Source organism: Copadichromis virginalis, linkage group LG20 (assembly GCF_057382275.1).
Source record: "Copadichromis virginalis isolate Kocher_CV1m ecotype Utaka linkage group LG20, C_Virginalis_male_GT1.1, whole genome shotgun sequence".
NCBI lineage: Eukaryota > Metazoa > Chordata > Actinopteri > Cichliformes > Cichlidae > Copadichromis > Copadichromis virginalis.
In genome coordinates, this window is record NC_140637.1 from 31,096,184 (window position 1) to 31,117,760 (window position 21,577).

At 45.1% G+C, this 21,577-nt stretch overlaps 1 protein-coding gene across 5 annotated transcripts; it reads right to left on the reverse strand.

The window, feature by feature from the left end:
• Positions 1-911: 911 nt before the first annotated feature.
• Positions 912-21,159, reverse strand: hcfc1b (host cell factor C1b). Of its 5 annotated transcripts, none has more exons than XM_085444355.1 (32): positions 21,029-21,159; positions 16,387-16,599; positions 14,234-14,382; positions 13,780-13,940; positions 13,495-13,697; positions 13,213-13,297; positions 12,103-12,209; positions 11,724-11,903; positions 11,315-11,638; positions 11,082-11,227; positions 10,680-10,850; positions 10,363-10,587; positions 10,147-10,260; positions 9,648-9,846; positions 9,221-9,336; positions 7,851-7,989; positions 6,857-7,023; positions 6,531-6,696; positions 6,133-6,410; positions 5,761-5,886; positions 5,572-5,655; positions 5,424-5,490; positions 5,191-5,327; positions 4,935-5,111; positions 4,664-4,862; positions 3,843-3,998; positions 3,139-3,344; positions 2,946-3,053; positions 2,674-2,859; positions 2,270-2,579; positions 2,124-2,184; positions 912-1,565 (listed from the first exon to the last, which is right to left on the reverse strand). In XM_085444355.1, exons 2-32 carry the CDS (start codon positions 16,565-16,567, stop codon positions 1,526-1,528), a joined length of 4,968 nt encoding a protein of 1,655 aa, XP_085300481.1. In that variant the 5' UTR covers positions 16,568-16,599; positions 21,029-21,159; the 3' UTR covers positions 912-1,525. The 5 variants fall into 5 exon arrangements, with proteins under 5 accessions (XP_085300481.1, XP_085300480.1, XP_085300477.1 ...); XM_085444354.1 differs by having other exon boundaries at positions 21,071-21,113; XM_085444351.1 differs by having other exon boundaries at positions 21,033-21,088.
• Between the last annotated feature and the right edge of the window lie 418 nt (positions 21,160-21,577).

Consider the following 21,577-nt stretch of genomic DNA (forward strand, 5'->3'; position numbering starts at 1 on the left):
TGTTTACCTACAAATACTTAAAGGTAGGCACGAGTAACAAGTCAGGTAACGATGGAGCCTTTTTTCACCCCTTTCACAATCACGGTTTAAACAAAACTTTCTAAAGGTGAATCTCCTTTCCTGGTTTCCTGAGGTTAGGCAAGAATAAACCATTCCAGCAGTAAAAATGACGCAGTTATACTGTAAAAGTATTTACAGTATAATTTGTGTCTTCTTTCCCAGGGTGGGTTTAGGCACTACTTCAAAAGCAATTCAATATTTCTTCGTCCTGGTAAAACAGATGAAACAAAGTACTTTAAATAGTCATGTTGACTTTTTGTTGATTGTTTGTGTCTGTCACATTTTGTTTGTTCTTGTTCCAGATTTTGAACACCAAAAACCAATATCCATGCCGGACTTCCTCCTTTGAAGGAGGTATAATTCTCTGTATTATTACAGCTCTGCTGTTGGAGCCAGGCTTCCTTTCAATCAGCCTCTCTATGTTCTGCAAACACTTAACTGCAGACTATTTTGCATAATTTGAGTCTTTTCTGAGATACAAATTAAAAAATGATTCAAAAAGCCCCAAACTATGTTTAATGCTTGATCCAGCACTTGGATTGGTGTAGCCTGGTATGTAAGAAAACTGGGAAAACTGATGGTGACCGAGACCTTCGGCTCAGATTAGATTAACAGTTCCTACTCCTGTTATACGATCCTATTTTATTTAATAGAAAACTCCAAAGTTTACACTCTTTTTCTTTTCAAGGCCATCCAACACCCTTCGAAGGACCAACATTAGCTGCCAGACCATATGTTTGACATCAGGGACATACACTGCTCAGATATGAATAAGTTACAGTAGATTACAAATCAGCTGATTCTGAAAGGGTCAGGTGGAGAAATCACTGATTTCTGTTCGAAGAGCAGGAAATGTTCTAAAAATCTTTATTGTTTCTGAGAATATTCACAAACATCTGGTTTGATTTTCAAACAGCTCGAGTTTCCTTCACTGACCAATTTGTGAATGCTGTGAACAACAGAAGAAGAAACAGAAACCACAGAAGAAGAACTTTGAATAACCTAACAGACGTTTATAAAAATGAAAACAACATTTCAACGCTACAGGGAGAAAATAATTTACAATAGAGCTGGTTTAAACACCGCCCCTCTCTGCTGCAGAGGCTCCGCCCACAAACAGCACCATAAACTGTGACCTTTAAAACGACCTCAGACAGAGAGAGGGCGAGAGACATTCAGAGAGAGAGAGAGAGAGGGGGAGAGAGAGAGAGCTACCTACATATAACTCAAATAAATTCAAATTTTAATCCCATTTGGAGAAATGCTGTTGACTCTGTCCAACATTGTCTCCATGACAACAGCAGAAAGAAACAACAAAGGAAGAAGAGTTCTGATTGGTCAAAAAAAATGTACAAATATCCTACAAGTCTTTTGTTTTGTTTGTTTCCAGAGTCCCGCCTCCTCCTGGTTCTGGCAACCAAGCAACAGTAACCAATCACAGTCTTCAGGAGAAAGTCGACTCCTCCTATTGGTCGGTTCTGAACTTCTTTGGTCCAGCAGATTTACTAGGGACAAAACAAAGAGGTTCAGTGAGATTTAAAGAATGATTCTACTCGTTTCAGCTTTGCATGACTCACAGCTCAGAATAATCCTTCTTTATCTTAAAAAACAAAAAAAAACTTAATTTAAAAAAAGCTTAATTTAATTATTGTAATTTCTTCCCTTCTAGTCACTACAGTATAATTTCCTGCTGGGAAACTTCAACATATCCAGGCTCTTTCTGTTATCCGCTCCGTCAGGTCAGGCGGCCTGCAGTCATGGTGACTACAGCCCTGTGGAGGGGCAGCATGTACTGCAGTCGAAGCGTTGAGGCTGATATTTAAAGTCTAAAATCACGATGAAAATAACTGAAGGGAGTCGGCTTCGCTCTTTTTTTTGCATAAAAATGACAGACAACTAAAATATTTTAGAACAGGAAACCGTCTGAGAAACACAAACGGAGTCTACTTGTGTAAAGTCAGTAAAATGGACTGGTACACTTTCACATGATCAAATGAATGTTGGGTTGTTCCCTTTTGTTTTTGAAATATAGAACAATAAAGTTGTGTCAAAGATGTCCTTACAGGTCTGCAGCGGGTCCTGATCCTGGTCTCTTCACCGCTGCTTTGGGGTCTTTACTGGTTTCTACAGAAGACAGAAAAACAAACATGAGCTCCATTTTTCTCTGAAAAACATCAGCACACCTGATCCTGGTCCTGGTGGTTCTCACCTTGCAGCCACCGGACCTGCGTGGCGGGACCGTAGCCCTTCTGGTTGCGAGCTGCAATGCGGAAGATGATGGCGGGTTTGGTTGTGTAATCGATGTGTGCGTTGGCGAGGCTGGAGGACTGGACCAGGCAGGACGGGTTGGGGCCACAGTAGACCCTCATGAAGGCCAGCTGGGTGGCACCAGAACCTGAACTGGAGGAGGAGGAGGAGGAAGCCTGGCTGGAGTGGATGGCCAGATAGACGGAGTACTCCGTGATCTTCCCCGACGTGACGGCGGGAGGCTCCCAAGTCAGCTGGGCCCCGTCCAGGTTCTGCAGGAGCAGAGGTCACATGAAAACATGAGGTTCGGCGCCTCCTACTGGTAACACTGCAGGATAATTGGCGGCCAAAAAGCCTGCATCTCACCTTGCTGATCTTGATGGCACAGGGTGCTCCGGGGAAACCAGGCAGGCACGTTTTAAATGCCGACACCTCTGAGAACGCGCCACGGCCGCAGATGTTGATGCCTGCCACACGGAACTTGTAGGCTGTCCCCGGTTGTAGCTCCACCTTTCTCATTCGACTGTAGTCTGGGACCACGCCCGAGTCGTCCTGCAGGATTGGCGTCATCAAAGACATGATCAACAGGAACATCCCTGTAAACTGAATAAAACTTTATTTAAAGGCGGCGTTCTTACGTCAGGTGTGTTGTCGTCGTAGGGGACGTAGTAATGCGAGACCACCATGTTGGTGACTTTAACGATGCCGACGTCGAACCACCGATCCTCCTTCACCGACGTCTTCACCTGCAGGGGGCACACAGTTAGCCTTTTGTTAGCATGACGTTACGGTTTTGTTAGCATGTCATTAGCCTGTTTTTCAGTCGCTCACCGGCGCAGTCGGTGCGATGCCGTTGGGGGCCTCTGGCAGTGCGGCAGGTGCTTCATTCTTCACCTGCCCTGATGTCAGAGTGGGGGCGGGACCAAACGTGCTGGCCAATCGCGCAACAGCGCTCGTTACCGCCGATGATGCCAGCTCGTGTCCGTTACTCGTGTCGGCTGCCGGGTCGTTGAGGCTGTCTGCGGGAGCAAGGCCCTCTGGGAAACACAAGACATAAAATCTTATAAGGCTCATAAACTAAGCAGCAGCAAAGTCATCAGCTGATCAGGTCTGATCAGTTATTGATCAGCTATCAGTCCTGTGAGCAGATTAAAAGTGATCAAGTTTAAAAAGAGCCAAACTCAGTTCTCTTAGAAATGAAGAAAATATTTTTGGTGTGCCTGTCCTTCGATTGTCTCCTAACTAACGCTCTATGACGCTGAATGAGAATCTATCCATGGACAGGTGAGTTTGAAAGCTTCACAGGTGACTTATTTGTTCCTCACACAGAGTTGGGATCCATTTACTTTACTGCAAGTGAAAACTGATCTGTTTATTTCCTCGTCAGTTTTATTTTTTTCTGTTTTCATGCCTAAATTCATAGACGTAAGGGCCGTAGAGATTCGTTTGTAGCTAAAACAAACAGCCTAGCAACAATGACAACATTTAAATATACAATAATGACACTAAGTTTAGACTTCTGACAGCAGGTGTACCTGTAGGGATGCTGCTGTGCTGTGGCTCCGGTTCTGGCTCAGGCTCAGGTTCTGGTTGGTGGATGCTCTGCAGTTGCTGCTGCTGTTGGACGAGGGCTGCCAGCTCCTGCTGAGTCAGAACGATGGGAATAGACTGCTCCGAGCCCTCAGCGTCACCTGCACAAGACAGAATAACATCTGTCATGAAGGCAACTATGTCACACTTGATCCACACATTTTGCTTTTAAACCTTTACTTTTGTTGCACACTCAGATGTGATGAGTGAGTGGTGGACCTGACTGTGAACCCGCACACCCATCAGCTAATGACTTGTGGTCGGCAGGTCATTAGCTGATGAGATTATCCTGGATAATCCCCCCTCTGTGATTCTTACAAAAACTGTAGCATACAAAATGAACTTCATGTTTTAATCAGTATGACCTGAAACTAGCAAGGGGAGTGAGCCGTTGAACTCTTAATGTTTCCCGAGGAGGCGCTTGATCAAATAAAGGGGAGAATTGGGAAACACTGCAGTTGGCTTATCAAATCCCTGACCCCAAAGAGCAAACAGCTGGAACTGGAAACATACAAGGACACAGATATAGCTCCAGCTGTTTGAAATCTTTGGCTGGTTTTTAGTGCTCTTATGGGATGAGCAGAGTAATCAGAACCAAGACATTAATGAAGCTGTGACGTTGTGAAACTGCAGTGGTAGTGAAAGTATCACTTTTGGTGAAAAAACTACAAGTTTGAAATAAGCGAAGTAACAGCTTTTCATATTCATGGAGTTTTTACGTCCACTTACGGCCAGACGAGTCTTTAAAATAATGACATCTTCTCACCGATATGTCCCGCTGCCTGCAGTACTGCCTGTATCGTCGCCTGCTGGGCCGCTTCCTCCGTTGCCGTGGTAACAGCCAGCTGATCCGGCATCAGCGCCCCTGTCACCATCAGGGTTGTCGTCGTCCCAGAGACGTCCTCGCCTCCGTCCCCTTCAGACGACATCAACTCCTGAGGAAGACCACCGTCTGAGGACGCCATCTGAGGGTGGGGACAAGCCAATCAGCTGCCTGTAGGTGAGTGTTTGTGCAAGTGTGTGTGTGGACGTCTTACCTGTGCTGCCGTATCACCGCCCTCAACATGAACGTGTAACACTGCCGCTGCTGATGACATCACATCCTCTGCTTGGCTGTCTGTCTGCATAGGCTCATCCCCCTCATCTGCTGCTGTGTCCATAGCAACAGCCTCTGAGGACTCCTCCCGTGGCTGTCCGACCAACGACGAGATCTCCTGCAGAGGCACAGACATGTTGGTGTAATGTGTCATAATAGTGATGCCACGGGTGTGTGTCCTCGTGTCTGCCTCTTACAGGTATGGATGGTCCTGGTGTGGGCGTGGCCTGTGTAACAGTAGTAATAGCTCTGCTCTGATTGGCTGCTGTGGAGGGGGGCTCAGATGTGGAAGGTTCTGTGGATTCCCCCTGTTGGCTGTCTCCACCCTGCTGAGCTGAAGACCACAGGACAGGAAATGAGGTCAGTTCCTGCTGAGAATTTCAGCTCTCGTTTTTCTTTGTCTTCAAAAAGTCAGGTGTGAGCAGGTTACCTGTAGCAGTAGTGGCGGTGTTGGTGGTTCCAGTCTCGTGGGTCTCACATGGTGGATTCGAACACACCTGAAACCAGAAACGTGCACCGTTACTCTTGTTTGTAAGTCTTTAACCTGCCACAACTCACCTTCTGATCAGCTGACTCACCTGTTGGAGCCCTCCAGCTCCAGCAGTGGTGGCAGTGTTGGTGGTCCCGGTCTCGTGGGTCTCACATGGTGGTTTCGAACACACCTGCAGACACAAACAGCTGGTGTTTAACTACAGACATCACCACACCTTCAACCAATGACTGTCCACCAGTAACCTGCATGTGTCAGGAGTCAAGCGCTCTCTAACCTGTTGGAGCCCACCAACTCCAGCAGTGGTGGCGGTGTTGGTGGTCTCACACGGTGGATTTGAGCAGGTGTTCAGAATGACAGCAGGTGGAGCTGACTGCTGAGCTGCAGGCTGGTTTGAACTCATCTGAGGAGGAGAAGCGGGAACATGATGGTCATACAGAATCAGCAAAAACCCTGCAAGCCCTTACAGGACTGAGTTTTTCCTGCACTGTTAGCTAAACCGTTTTACAGACTTGACTATGCGCTCCTATAACAACCACATGCACAGTGAGCTGGTCCTCAATTGTAACGGAATGACTGAGGAGAGTCGACTCAAGTTGAGTTGGTACTACGGAGAGAAAAAAAGAGGCATTAGACTCCATGAACGCACCTGCAGCTCCTGTCTCATGCTCGCTGAGGCCACCGTGGCAGTGTTAGTTGTTCCTGTCTCGTGCATCTCACAGGGCGGGTTTGAGCACACCTGGTTGCTACCGCTGATGTTGGCGCTGGCGACGGTAGCGGTGTTGGTCGTTCCCGTCTCGTGCGTCTCACAGGGAGGGTTTGAGCACACCTGGTTGCTACCGCTGATGTTGGCGCTGGCGACGGTAGCGGTGTTGGTCGTCCCTGTCTCGTGCGTCTCACAGGGCGGGTTGGAGCAGACCATTGTCACTGCAGCATCATTAATAACAGCATAAACAACTTTGAAACAACGATCATGTAGTTCAACGTGCATTACAGTTTATTTCGTGCAGCAGCTAAATAGAATACTTGTGGTACTGGTTTCTGTACCTGCAGCAACTGCACTTTCCCCAGTCTCGCCCTGTGCAGTAGTTGTTGTACTCGTAATCGTAGTACTTCCAGGTTCCTCTGAAGTAGGAGAAGCCATGATAGAGACTGGCAGATCCTGGACGACCGGCTGAGCCTCTGCACCGCTTGGTGTTGTGATGAGAGTCACCTACAGAGAGAAGTTACAGTATTACTACAGAATAATGGAGAAAGAAAACTGTAAATACTAAAAACAAGTTCTGCTAGATAGTTTTTTTCATGTCCTGTCCAGTGTAACTGCAGTACTACAGTAAAGTATTCCAGTATTTCTCCAGTATTTGATGAATTACCTGCTTAGGTCCAGTGGCAGCTGTGGCTGTCGTGACCTGGCCAGCCAGTGTGGCAACAGTTGCCAGGGTGGTGATTGGCGTTGCCAAGGAGGCGTTAACTTGAGCACTGGCGGTTCCTGCCACGGTAGTGGAGATGTTTCCTGTAACCGTCCCCAGATTGGAGACACCTGCAGAGGTAAAATCACAGGTGCTGTGTTTGGACTGGTCACATGTCCACTGACACTGAACAGACTTCGCGGGGGTGCAGTGCAGCAGCCGCTGGAACATTTTGGACAGCACTATCATCGCTGCTGCAAAATCGTGAGCCAGCTGGTCGTCATCATCTCTGACCTCAAATTTGATTCAGATTTTTAACCCTGCTACTTTTGGATAATGTAGGATGGATGCTGTTGCTGTAGTTTGCATGCAAATGTTTCACTGGTGAGACATTTTATACATGTAACATATTTTTAGTGTAGAAGAGAAGTTTTAATCATGCAGCCCTGGTGCCAGAACCGACCCACTAAAGGGTCTAGTGTAGCCCACTGGACAGCTTTAAGTGTGAAAAGTCAAGCTCTTTAGAGGCCTATGTCCCATAATCTTCTTCATACCAAAAACAGAACGTCTCATGCAGTGAAAGGAGGCGTTTGTCTGGATATTAAAGCACAGACACATATAGTAGCAGAGGCAACAAAGACACGTCAATAATGCCAGACAAAAACACAAAGTGTGAAAATTCAAAATGTTTCAGGCTGATAAGGAGGACTACGTCATACAGCTGTTTCAACATCACACCCTGTGTATACTGCTTGTGAGTGTTATTAGAAAAAAGGTGCCATTAGAGTCTGGAGGAACTCAATGTTGCTCTAATGGGAGTTGATATGAGTGTGATTGGTAGACATGTCACTGCAGCACTGACAAAACAAACGTGACAAATCACACATTGTCAGGCATTAGTTTGTAGCCTCGTAGCGACAGCATCCCCATGCTGTGAGGGTCAGTGCAGGTGGGTTACCTGTGGTTCCCTTGACAACCAGCGTGGTTACTGTGCCGGGCTTGGTGCCAACACCTCCTGGCGAGACCAGTCTGACTCCGCTCATCGGGACGGTCCTGAGGATTGTGCCCGGCGTACCTGGAGCTCCTTTCAACACCACCTGAAAACACACACACACACACACACACACACACTAGTTACTGTGGGAGAAGTCTCCAGTTCTCCTATAGTCCAGAACACAGCATCATCTTCCTGTATTTACTCTTGTTGTCCCGCCCCAGACACACCTGACCAATGAGCAGACTGAATATTCTCATGTGGTTTGTAGTGATGTAAACAAAACAAACCAGCAACAAGTTTACAAACTCAGACCAAAGTAAACAAACTACAGGTGTGAAAACAGTCTTAGAACAAAAAAATAAATAAATCAATAGACACAGCTTTGTTAATCAGGGTTTCCATCAAAAACAAACAAACACAAAAACTCACTGCCTGTACAGTATTTGAACTGGGGCTATTACAGTTTTAAAAAATTAATAAAGTTTAAACCTGAGAGTGGAGAAAAGAAAAAGTAGTTAACTGAAAAAACAAAAAGTACTAGATTTTTGGAAAAAACAAAACTTTATGACCTAGAACTAGAAAACTAAAAGGAAAAGAAAATATATTTAGTCTTAATATTTAACAGTTTTGTTAAAACCTGTCAGCACAACCAGCCTGATGAGGCTTGAGCTACAAATGCACTGAATTTAATAGTTTTAGCCATTTTAAATATCAATATCACAAATTAAAATTTAATGTGTAATCAATTAAAAAACATTAAATGAGAAAAAACAAAACTATAATAACTGTGATGACAGGCGGATCATGGTGACTGTGAGCCAATAACATGAACAACTGAAGAGAAAAGCTTTGCGGCCTCCTTGCTGCACTTTGTACACGCCACTTTAACCTGATGATAAAAGAGCATAAAGATGACAGCGATGTGGCAACAGAGGGTTCATGTAAAGGAGCCTCAAGTGTCTCATTGGGTATAATTTTTTTAATTGAATACTTGTGGGTTGGTGTCTAATGTAACTGATGTGGTGTCAAATGTGGCGGATGTGGCATCTAATGTGGCTGATATATGGAGTACATCAGATTACCGTCTATTAAACAAACACACGACCAACACAGACTTCCGAGGATTGTTTTCTGACAGTTTCTCGCAGATTTCTAAGCTTAAAGTTTTTTTCCTGATATTCTATAACCAACAAGTCTCATCAGTCTGATTCGTTCAGCCTGCTGTATTAGTGTTAGAAATAAAGTTGAATTTTACTGTCTGCATGTTCACGCATTACAGTGTGTGTGTGTGTGTGTGTGTGTGTGTGTGTGTGTGTGTGTGTGTGCATTACCTGTGTGACCCCCTGCTGGCCACCTGCAGACACTTTTGGCACGGTGGTGAGGATTTTTCCAGCGGTCCCTGGAGTCACCATCTTGGTAGTCAGGATGGTGATCGGACTGTTTCCACCTGGAAGGGAGGAGCTTCACTCAGTCATCCACCACATTAAACATTAAACTGGACTCACAGTGGTCCGACTTTCTTTCAGGAATGTTCCTGGGGGAGTGAAATGACCCCAATGTGGCAGTCGTAATAAGAGCCGGTCGAGTTCTCTTAATGCAGCAAAAGGTTTCTCTGCTTTTTTTATCTCCTTTACCAATGAAACAACTGTTCTAACCAGGCAGAACCTACAACACTGAAACACTGAAGTGAGGCTATTGGATGTGTTACTGGCTCTTTAAATCATGTAAGGCTTTGAAGTGTGTGTGCTGGTGTTGTACCTGCGCCTCCCTGCAAAGCTGACACTGGGATGGTCTTAATGATGGTGGTTCCGGGTTTGGAGGCTGCCGGCGCGACGCCCAGGATGGTGGGTTTCCCTGCTGAGGATCCAGCCTGTGCCGTGCTGAGGATGGTGGTCTGCTTACCATCGGCAGACGATACCAACTTCAGGATGGTTCCTGCAGGGAGACCGCCCTTAGCCTGACAGGAAGCCGGAGGAGGAAGAATCGGGGTTACTGAGTTTTTAAAATTTTTTAAATTCTAGTCAGAGAAGAAACTTACATTTAACGTTGTATAACACCATGCAGATAAATTAATGACGTAAAAAAAAAAAAAAAAAAAAAGAGTTCCCAAACTTTAAGCAGTTTTTAAATGGATTTGACTGGTGATTCTAAACATTGTTTATTAATCGTCCCAGTGAGAACTGAAACTGAAGTCAGGGGTGTCTCAGTATTCGTTTACAGAGGGGGTTCAAACTCATCAGGACTCTGGGACCAGTACCTGGAGGATCTGAGTTACTGCGTTGCTCCCAGCCTGGACCGTAACGGCACCACTCTGAACTGGTTTGGTCTGGACCAATGATACCACTTTGCCCAGGCTGCTGAGGTTACTGAGCTGATACAGAGGGAGGGATGATGTCATAAACAGCACTCTGACCCACATGCTGATATCAGATAAATTATCATCTAAACCAGCGCTGCAGCTGACATCACTCACCAGTGTCCCGCCTCCTCCCATGCTCAGTGGACTGTTAACCAGAGTGATGGTCTTTGTGACTCCACCCACCACCGTCGTGACCACCTGAGCCTGCTGAGAGACGGTCACCGTGCCCGACTTATGGACCGTGATGATTGGCCTGCTGGGGGTCCCAGGGTTGGAGACAGAGGCCCCACCCACCTGGGCTGCAGCCGTCTTCAACATTCCCGTGGCCACGTTACTCACCTGAGAAAAAGAGCAAGATGTTACACGTCACCTGCCGCGTGTTCTGATGTAATCCTGCGTCTTGGAGGCGTCAAGTCGAGTTTTATCTTTACCACTTTGACAGGCAGACTGCTCGTTCCTGGACTGACAGCGACAGTCTTCACTAGGGTTGCTCCTGCGGGGACATTCAGCACCGTTGCTGTAGATGGAGGGATCTTCTGAGTCGCTGCAGCTGCCGCCGCCAATGCTGCCATGCCACTCATCTGAGGATTGCTGCCGATTGGCTGAGGGGAGACAGGATTAAGCCATGATAACAGGAACATTTGAAAAATATGAATGATAATCCATATCAAAGTTTATGACAGTATACAAAGTGTTTGTTACAGGAATAAATCCCGTTTTACCAGATTATCCACGCTTACATGGACGACATGAAACAGTGCAGAGCGAAGTGTGACACCTGTACTGAGGAGGGTGGGAGGTGAGGTGAAAGCTCATAAGAAAGTTCTGTTTACCGTTTGACCGGGCTGAGCAGGTACCACCATACGAACACCTGCAGGAAGTGTCGTCACACCAACTGGCGACTTGGGCATGGCCTGTCTCACTGTGACGATGGAGGCTCCGCCTGTTGTACCTGGAGCTGATGGCACTTTCAAGATTGCTGCAGAAACAAAAAGATAGGTGAGGGACATTCATGTGTACCTGCTCGACCACCACTACATCTACCTGTGCAAGTGTGGAGACCCACCTGGTGCTTTAGCAGCTGCAGCCAACGGGGTTCCAACTACAGATGCAGTGGGAGTAGGGACGAGTGTGATGCCGGACAGGGGGACAGTTTGGTTGGCTGGTACTGCTGTGACGGGGGCAGAGCTTTTGGGGGAGCTGGCTCCAGGTGTGGCAATAGTGGGGGAAGGGGTTGTGGCAGGTGAGGAGGCCGCAGGTGTGGCAGGAATGTCGTACTTCTGCAGCTGTAGCAAGTAGGTGTCTGCGGTCTGTGACGGCCCCCAGCTCACCTCCAGAGACGTAGTGTTTGCCCGCACCAGCTGCACCCGAGAGGGGGCACAGGGACGCTCTGAGAACAGGTCAGACAAATTATACCAGGTCAGACTGTCAGCTCAGGTAAAACAGCACTAGTACACCTCTGCTAGTGCACTCACCGGTCTCCAGGTACCAGAGGTCTTTGCAGCACACCTGGTTGTTCCAGGCCTTCCTGTATCCATCTCTGCCGCTCCAGATATAAAGTCTGGAGTTGATGGCGACGCTACAGTGACCTGCGCGAGCTCTGGGGATGTTCTCCTCTGAAGTGTCCATCAGCACCGTTTCCCAGCACATTGTGTCTGGAGGCAGACAAGTGAACTCACAGTTTTGTCGTTTGTGTGATGAATTCCTCTTTAGTTTCAGTTATTTATGCACATGTAGAACATCTGTTATGTCAGCAATATAATTTACATGACCCGGCATGAACATGAGCACTCAGCACCACACATGTGAAGAGCCACTGTGAGTGTTGCTGTGTATCTGAGTGTGTATTTGTACCTAGGTTGAGGCAGGCCAGTGTGTTGGTGCACTTCCACTCCTTCTCATGAGTCGCCACTTTAACATCATCCATCACCAGAGGAACCCAACCTCCAAAAACATACATCCTGAAAGAAAACAGTCGGGATTTCAGCGTGCAGTAGTAGAATACAGCTCAGACGTCTGGGATCACTTAAGAGTCCTTGTTTAGATATCTGACCCCCATCCACTTTCAGCCACTTATGCAGGTCCAGATTGTAAGGGCAGCAGTTTAAGCAGAAACACAGTGTCTCCAAGCCATCTGACATAATCTCTCCTGTGTGCCTTCAGTTCTCCCACAAGTTCCAAGTTCATCAAGTAGACTGATTTCACTTTTCTTCAGTTATAGCACTGCTCAAGATGATAGATTACTCCGTCACCAAAGTAACCAAAATACATCTAAAACGCACACATTAACCTGCCGTAGTTCCTCTCCGTCACACAGCCTAACTCTGGCATCTATCTGCTCCTCGTCTAAAGTTCAGTCACAACAGCAGCTGAATAACCAGCGTACTCCAAACATCCTTCTCCACAGAAAGGTTTTCCAGTTCCTCTTATTGAAACCTGAAGTGCTCAAAGATCATATATTCAATATCTCTAGAAACTTCTGGGTATTCCCCGGTGTTCCCACCCAGTTCCAGGTTTCCCCAGATAACCTCCAGATAGAAGCACCAGGACCACCTCAGCTGGCTTCTTTCAAATTTGGGCTGTTAACAAAAATCAGCCAACAACTGTGTGACTGCCAACAAAAAGAGCCATTCAGGGACAGAAAAGTTATTATAATAAAGGCTCTTAGGCCTTTACGACAGGCGTGTGGTGAGTGACCTCTGCTTTTGCAATTAATACAATAGTAAAAGTCACACTGTCGATATGCAAGTTCAGTACAGTGGCAACCTGATGGCTAGATAGCAGAGCTGTCCCTTCAACCGCTGCTGTTTAAAGTCCTCAAGAGAGGAAAAAAAAAGCTCTGGGATGCTGACACTTTATTTGAAATACAATCAAATCAAATCAAAAATAAACAAGGAGATCTCAAAGTGAATCCAGTCTTTTGAATGGATGCGTGCGTGCGTGTGTGTGGGGGGCTGCGCGTACTTGTTGTTGATGGTGGTGGCGGAGTGCAGACTGCGAGGTAGGGGGGCCGTCCCACCGAGGCCTGGTTTGCTCCACACCAGAGAGTCTGTGTTATGAAGAAGACAGGAGCCAATGAGAAGTCAGTACAGCTTTTTTTGGACTCGAGTGTCCCATTTTTTGATTGTTTTTTTTTTTTTTGCTCTGTTTACTTCAGACCAGATGTTTTGTAAATTTAACAGCTGTTGAACCAGGACCCTCATCTCCACAGAACTACACAAACACTCAGCAATGACACCACCTCACCTATGTCGAGGACCCACAGGTCCCCCAGCCGGCAGCCACTCATGCCTCCGTAGATGATTAACCTGCTGGCCCCGTGGTTTGTCGTCACCACCGCCGTGTGACTCTCTCTGGGTGGTGGTGGTGGGCCGGACGTTGCTGGAATCTCCCAGCCGACCACGCTGGAGCCCGGCCGCAGCTCCAGACAGTACAGGTCATTCAGGTATCTGAGGGCAGAGGTCAAAGAACAGGCTCAAGGTCTGTATCTGGACCAATAGTTTTTTTGCTCTGGCTCCCGACGTTTCCTACCTGGGGATGTTGTTTTTGGGATCTTCGCTATCGTTGGCAAGTCCACCAAAAAGGTAGCACCGGCTTCCAATCAGAGAGAAGCTGTGTCCAAGACGGGGGCAGGGGGGTGGGCCATTCTTTGGCGCTTTGGCCTTCAGACGTTTCCACTCCCAGCGACTCGCCTGAAGGTATAAGGTGTTACATAGTGAAACTTTCATGAGCTTTATAAAGCTTCATAAAGACTTACAGGCTCTGCAGACACTTTGCATTACTGTTTTTTACTACATTTACAGTTGGGATGAATGAATAAAAAGAAAGAAAGAAAGAAAGAAAGAAAGACAGAAAGAAGCGTAGCCATGCTAATCAGCTCTGTACCTACAGGCTAACACACTGCTGTCTACACCATTAATCATCATCTGTGATAGTTAGCGTCTGACCATCCAGAGACCCCGCTCCCTGCAGTAGCATCACTGACCTGCAGCTCATATAGGTCGTTGCTGTATTTGCCGTACTCCACCATCCCTCCGAACACCAGCAGCCTCGTCCCATCACACACGAAGCCATAGGCGGCACAGCCGGGGGGGATGTCACCACGGACTGCAGGGATGAACCACTGATTGGTGGCTGAAAGTCAGATTGGTCAGATGTTATTCAGGATGTTCCTGATTTTCAGTGTTTCATGATAGCAATGTAACTTCTCGACCCAGTTGGGACCATTAAAAGAGTCACTGTGAAATCTGGGAGACTGAACTGAACCTCTTAACACATGCTCTGACACCACACACACTACGAGTAGGGATGCAGGAATCTAATATTTGGTTGGAACATCGGATCAAACCCCCACTCAGAAAACGGGACCTGCTTAATTTCTCCATATTTCATTTGTTGCAGGACAGCAGTTAGTGGGTGTGGAGGAAGCTGACAGCAAAGTGTCAGCAGTTTGGAGGTTTTTCATGCTTGCTACACAACACCTTTTCTTTTTATGTTTGCAAAATGTCTTTTGGTTAACAGCAAACTGTGGTTAAAGTGCGCTGACAAAACTGAAAAGCTCGAATGGGAAGATGATCCAGCCGCTCGAGTCTTATGTTCAGTCAGAGAGATTTGATACGTGGAACATACAGTTACACACTCTACATGGTAGACCCTAACAAGGTCATTGGTTTGGTCTAACACTTGCTGGAAAGTTTTATTAAATTATGTTATTCACAGAGTTTAATGATCACTGTGACAAATTTTCATGACAAATATACAAATATTTCAAGAGATTTAAACAGGGACAATGAGAGAAATCCCCATTACAAACTTTAGAAATGATATTATTAGAACTTGTGTTTTCCTGAAAAAAGCTCATTTAGATTTGGAACATTTGCAGCCTGCAAGTTCACATCAATGAGATGTGAACTTGGCATGAAAACACAGACTACATACAAAAACGTTTAAATCTACATCAACTGAAAGAAACACATTCAACAAGTATGAACAGCAGCCCCAGAGAATGTTATTAAGGAAATAAAACAGTACAAATACGCTTGACACCAATTGGCTCAAAATACATTTGTGCTTTGAACCTAAAGCTTTAGGAAATCATCAACAACACAATCTTCACACACAGCAATTAAGTTTTCTTAGATAACGTCTTGATGCATTCTCAATCATCCAGGAAAGTAAATCTCCAAAAAGTTGATTCTGTTCATCTGGATGTAGCGTTTTGTGGGAGAAACGTTTCATCACTCAACCAAGTGACTTCTTCTGTGTCAGCTGACTGCAGGTTTCCCCAATCATTATAAACAGTACATTGGCATAATGACTGAAACCAGCCCACTGAGGGAACAATGGGCTGGGAGGTCAGTTCCTTAATCTTAATCATGCAAATTCTCATGACCATTGATCAATAGCCATGAGTACCATACAAAACGCTAAGTCCCGATGAACAGAATCAACTTTTTGGAGATTTTCTTAGATAACTGTTTTTTTTAAATAGTAACTTTGCTTTCTGCTTATTTTATTAAAAATGCCCGATGTAAACGGAATAACTTAGTCAAGTCGTAAATATGTAAAATTTTGTGATATATGCAGATTTTTATCCGCAGTCGATTGCAGGTCAGAACCACGATAGAGAACGATAAAATATAGACAACCATATTAAACAAATAACGACCCCACAAACCACTTGGACGCAAATACAAAAACACTAAAAACGAATTTTGAAACGTAAGTGTCTTTAAACTGGCTTGTTTTTAAAGTGTTTTTCTTTATTTTCTGCAGCAACGTGGGGGTGTGTCCATGTGACGTCAGCAATGTTTTCAGTAAAAACGCGCCATTTCTCTCTGTGCTTCTGCCAGAGCCGCCCGGTTAGCCGCTAGCTGTCTGCTAACCTTGTTAGCATGCGGAGCGGGGCTAGTAGGTTTTATTTGGTAGTCTGAGGTTAGCCTAGCGTAGCCTAGCCTAGCAGGCTAAGGGTTATTATTTATTTAGCATTTCAGCCTCATTAGTCACAAGCAGAACACATCTCCGCTCTCTTAGCTCTTTAGCACAGTTAGCTTCGAGATAGCATATAAATTAATTTAGCATGCAGCCACACAGACCATATTCATAATTATTTGGACACATGGAGCATATGAATCGTACCTGTGTTGTAGACATGCAACTCATCCACGATCCCCTCGTTCCCCCCGCCGAACACCACCATCAGCTCCTTAATGGCTACGGCCCTGTGTCCGTGCCGGGGCCGTGGGACTGGACCAGTCGATCCTACGACGCGCTTCCAGCGGGGCTGTAGCACCGCTGGCCTCCTCGGTTTGGCTTCCATTGGGCTGTTCTCTTGGTGCGCTCCTCTCGGTCCTCAATGACAGACAAAGATCAAAATTCAGTCGCGAGTTTAAAACGGTATGCGGCTGGCATTAGCCCGCTAACTAGCGCCAGAAGCTAACTAGCCGGCTAATGTCCCTGACGTTGTTGTATGGCTAACTAGCTTCTGCTACCAGGATTAAAGAGCCGCTCTGTGAGCTGCGGTCTAACCCGGATCCGTCCCCTTTTATTGGACCTACTATATAAAAAAGCCTTCCTTTCTAGATCCAGCCGCAGACTCGGGCTCAGACAGAGACCACTGGGGTGCTATCCAGCCCAGTAGGCGCTGCTTGGAGACGGGAGGAAGCCGCCAATAGCAGCTCAGGCTAACACAAATGAGCATACGGCTGCAGCGTGCAGCGCTGTGAGCCCCGGAGGCAGCAGGCTGCTATCAGACACGCAGAGCGGCCGGGGCGGGAGCCGCCATCTTGCTGCTAGCAGAAGCCGCTGAAAATGGCAGTGAAGCTAGGTGGCTAACAGCTAGCAGCTAACAGACAACTTCCTGTCCTCAGTAGTAACCTCTGTATACAAAACAGTGACTTATTAGCTCCGTGAGCAGCTTTCAGTCTACTGTATTAAACTTTATAACTTAATTTAATCTGTACATTTACAATAGTGGGAATAAATATTAATTAAAAAATAATTACTTCATTTCTAAAAGTCTGCTGAAAAATTCAAAATCACTTTACAATCTGAATACAGAATCAAAAACTTTGATCAGTTCAGCCATCATCTGCTCATATAGACCCCAAATGACAGAAAACCGCTGGCAGATTCAAATAACCTGGAACTAACTAATCTTATTACTGCATTTTTTAAATTTATTGTGTACTTATTACAAGAATGTATTTGATTACCTTCTTAGATAATAATTTTTTACACTGGAGTCCGGAGGCATATAAAAGATTAATATAAAAGATGAATTAAAAAAAGCTAACCTTCATGTGTGAGTTTTGAAAGAAATGTGTAAAACTTGCTTGAATGACTGTTTTAAGTCATTATTTGTGCCTGAATGACTTGCAGCATTTAAACTCAGCAGTTCCAGTCAGGATGCAGAAGATCCTGGAGCTCTGGCCTGCTCTGATTGGCTGCCTCCCTGTCGGGTGACTGATGATGCTCTGGACACTGGAAAACTGACAGTTGTGGACTTGACTGAGCTGGTTGTTGAATGTTTGTTTAAACAGCATTGCTGCTGACAGGTAGCATAAATATGTTTCACCTCCAAACTGGGATTTTCCCCCCTGACTGTGTCACCCGAAAAAACTGGAGGGATTCGTAAAAGGCCCAGAGCTAAAAGTGACGCCATCGCCGTGCTGCTTCATCCACCCAACAGAAAAACACAAATTTCAACCTTGCAGAGAGGAAAAGCTGCAAATTTGGGATTCTTACACTTTTCAGTGCACAATATATTTAATTAAAATTTATAATTACATTAACTAAACGTTTGGCCCGAATTTAGTCAAAACACCCTAACCTTCCATCTTAGACACCTACTGGAGTGGTTTTCAAATGCTGTTTTTATGGGTGAAAGAGTTAAATATGCCACACAACGTGAATGTTTTCAACAGGACGTGACCCAAATTCTCAAGGCCTGGTGCCGCGCCTGCCTCTGCCTGATGGCCCTGAGAGTTTGCCGTCATCTACCATTAACAACAACCAGTCAAAGCGGAGGGTCCCTCCAAGCAGACCCAATATAGCATCGACGTTTTTAGATACTCAAACAGAACAACCCACCGGCGCTTCTGTGATAAACACACCAAAAAACTAACAGACTAACTGCAAAATAAACACAGAAAATTGTATTAAGGAACGGTTTACATGAAGTTGTTTTTAAAAATAACTTTGTGAACACTTGGATAGCTTCACCCTGACCTCGCCCATTATATAACACGCTATATTTAATCAGCCATTTTGCAGCGCTATTGACATTCTCTACAGTAAATGTCACAACAGAGCTCAACAGCTACTTTTTTATAAGGTCTCTGTTTCCAGAATTGAATTTCCTATTTCAGGAAATCCTTTTACAAAGAGTTTTAATCCTTGAACCGAGACAACCAGCTGAGAGGTGACCTTTGACCATAAAAAGATTTCATTAGTATTAAAAAAAAAAAAAAAGGAAAATGGAAAAAAAGACAAAGGTTCAAAACTGTGTACATAATTACATAATTATATAAGGAATCACTCATCACATAATTAACTGCAAATCCAAGACTCCACAGCAAATGGCCGTAAACCCCTTAAATGCGATGCTTTCATTGTTGTAGGGCTTCTATGGTTAATATGTTGTACAATAACAGTTTGAATGGATTTTTGTAGTTTGTGTTGCATTATGTTTAAGTATCGCCTCCTTATTGATCTGGCACAGAGCTTTGCACCTGATGCAATCAGCACTCTTCTGGTTTCTAAAGTTTCACACTCTCAAAGCAACCTGATGATCATAGGTTTAAACATTTCCATGGCAACAGCGGCCTCCACCACAGATGTAGGATTATAGGTTGAAAAGTTCTACCCATTCCACCCAGGACATCTAGTCTATGTCCTGTAACTTTACGAATAAAATTCATTCTTGCTGACACAAGACTGTGGATTCTACAGCAGCACTATCATGGTTTTACAACACCATACGGAAGATCCTACATCTATCAGCTTAGACCATCACTGACCGGAAACTTCCAGTGTCCTAAAAATCAGGATAATCCGAGCAGCAGCACGTTTTGCTCAAGCTGAAATATTTTTCACTTGTACAGGCACATTCTCATCAGCTGCATCAAATTCACCCCATTGCCTAAGCTTTGCTAAGTATTTCATATGAAACCACCCCTGAACTGTTTGTACCACATCACTGTGTAATTAACTGTTAATTTTCTATTAGGAAAATTATGGCTCTTCATCTCACCCTATTGCTAGCACGGTCCTCCTTCACTACATTCATTAATCTTCTCTGTGGTCTTCCTCGTTTCCTCCTCTCTGGCAGTTCTATCTTCATCCTGCATCCTTTGTCCAATATATCCTCTATCCCTCGAATGCACATCTCAGCCTTGCCTTCCCTTTCAATCTCGGTTATCCTTCTGTCACGAGTTCCCAATGACGCTTGTCTGCACTTACTCCATCCACCCTTCTTCTTCACCTCTCTTGTGCACTGTCTGTTACTTTGGATGGCTGAACCCAGGTATTTAAACTCATCTACCTTCAAATCAAGCTGCAGTTTCACTGTTACACCTTTCTCCCTCTCATTCACACACATGTATTATGTCCTGCATCTATTACATTTAACTTCATAGAGAATTTTTTACATTACTATAGTGTAAAATTTACAGCTGAGCTTCTTTACACAGATTTGTATTTTAGATATTTATTTTTTGGACACATATACTTTAACAACATCAGTATCGTTGTTTTCACCGTGTCCTGCTAATGCTCTGCTGTTTGTTTCAGAAACATGGAAGTGCTTGCTGTGACCAAGTGGACAATCCAAACACAGCCAGCTGAACTCCCATTGAAACCTTACACGGGCTGTTTCACGTCGGAACAATTAAAAGCTCCGGTACACCTGCTGTTCTCCGCTTCCGGTTAGCTCGGCAGGTAACCGACGCACCTGGCTGCACTTTTATTTGCTGCTCAGTAACATTCATGACAACATAAGTGGAATCCAGCGCCACAGCTATTTGCTAGCTAATGCTAAAACCCACCGCTAGGATAAAGCTGTTAGCATGCACTCACAAAGCTAACCGGCTAACTTGTATAATGTTTTATTTATTTCGTATCTTCTTTATCACAACTGTAAATTAAACCTGGAGAAAAATCAAAACGTTTAGGAGCTGTTCTATGAGACATTTTAGATCCCCTGGGTGAAACAAGTATTTGTCCACCTAACCAAAACAAAACCATTTTCTCTCTACGGGAAGCCGGCGGGCTATCTGCCCATTCTGATCCGGAAACTGAGCGTAAAAGCAGACGTTAGCAATTCTGCAGGGCTGCTAATGCTAGTCTACTTTATTAATGTGCTGTTAGCAGACCGTTCTCGTGCTAACCAAAGATTATCATCGTTGTATCAGATAGCGTCCAACATTAGCTGAAATGACCACAAAGAGCTGCAGGTAGCCGTACGGATAGCTTAGCCAGCACAGAAGCTTCATTAATGATTAGCATCTGCTAAGTTAATAGTGGTTAACTGATGGAGCTTTCACCAAACTTCCTGTTAAAAATGATTCTTTAGCCCGCGGGCTTGAGTAGCTCTGGAACGGTTAATGTAGCTCAATAACGAGCTTGCATTAAATAAGTAGCTGGTTATGCTAACGGCTGTTAGCACTGACGTCCCTTCCCTCAACAAACATGGCGGCAGTACCGTTAACCGCTCAAACAGGCTGAAAAGTCGCGAGTAGCATTCGACCCGGTCCTGCCCGGTCCGGTCTGGAGTACTTACTCACTTTGCGGATTCTGTCGTGTACAGTCAGACTGAACTCACAGCAATCTTTCAGTAGCTTCAAACGCTCATCTTCATCTTCGACATGCCGTTCAAAGAGACGCCATTTCCTCCCCAACTTCACGGCGCAATAGCGCACCCCTCAGGACATACACAAACACACAGCTACAGTCTTTCAGTAGAAATGGAAACTAAATGTCATTAAAGCAATCTAAAATAAATGAACGAAACAACTGGGTTTTAAAAACTTGTTTAATTAAATTAATTAAATCAGCCAAACTATTTTTATAAATTGTCTCAAGTGAAGAACTAGTAAAACCAGTTAATTAACAATAATTATCTTCAGTGTTATATAGTTGCTTCAGTGAGTTTTATACTGTAAGATAAATGTTAGGGCAAGAACCCCAACAATCAGATAATCCCCTGCGAGCAAGGCTAAGTAATAGTGGGGAAGAAGAACTCAGTTAGGCCCCTCCAGGATCAGGCTAAGGGCACATCTGCTACAAGCAACTGATGAATGAAGACAGAAAAAAGGAACACTGAGAAATC

Excerpts from the sequence above, each read along its gene's own strand:
- hcfc1b (XM_085444355.1), bottom strand. The coding sequence starts at position 16,567 with ATGGAAGCCAAACCGAGGAGGCCAGCGGTGCTACAGCCCCGCTGGAAG. Across the intron at positions 13,941-14,233 it reads ACGACCTATATGAGCTGCAG|GCGAGTCGCTGGGAGTGGAA; the intron begins GTCAGTGATGCT and ends TTATACCTTCAG. Across the intron at positions 12,210-13,212 it reads GCCACCACCATCAACAACAA|GATGTATGTTTTTGGAGGTT; the intron begins GTACGCGCAGCC and ends GTTTTCTTTCAG.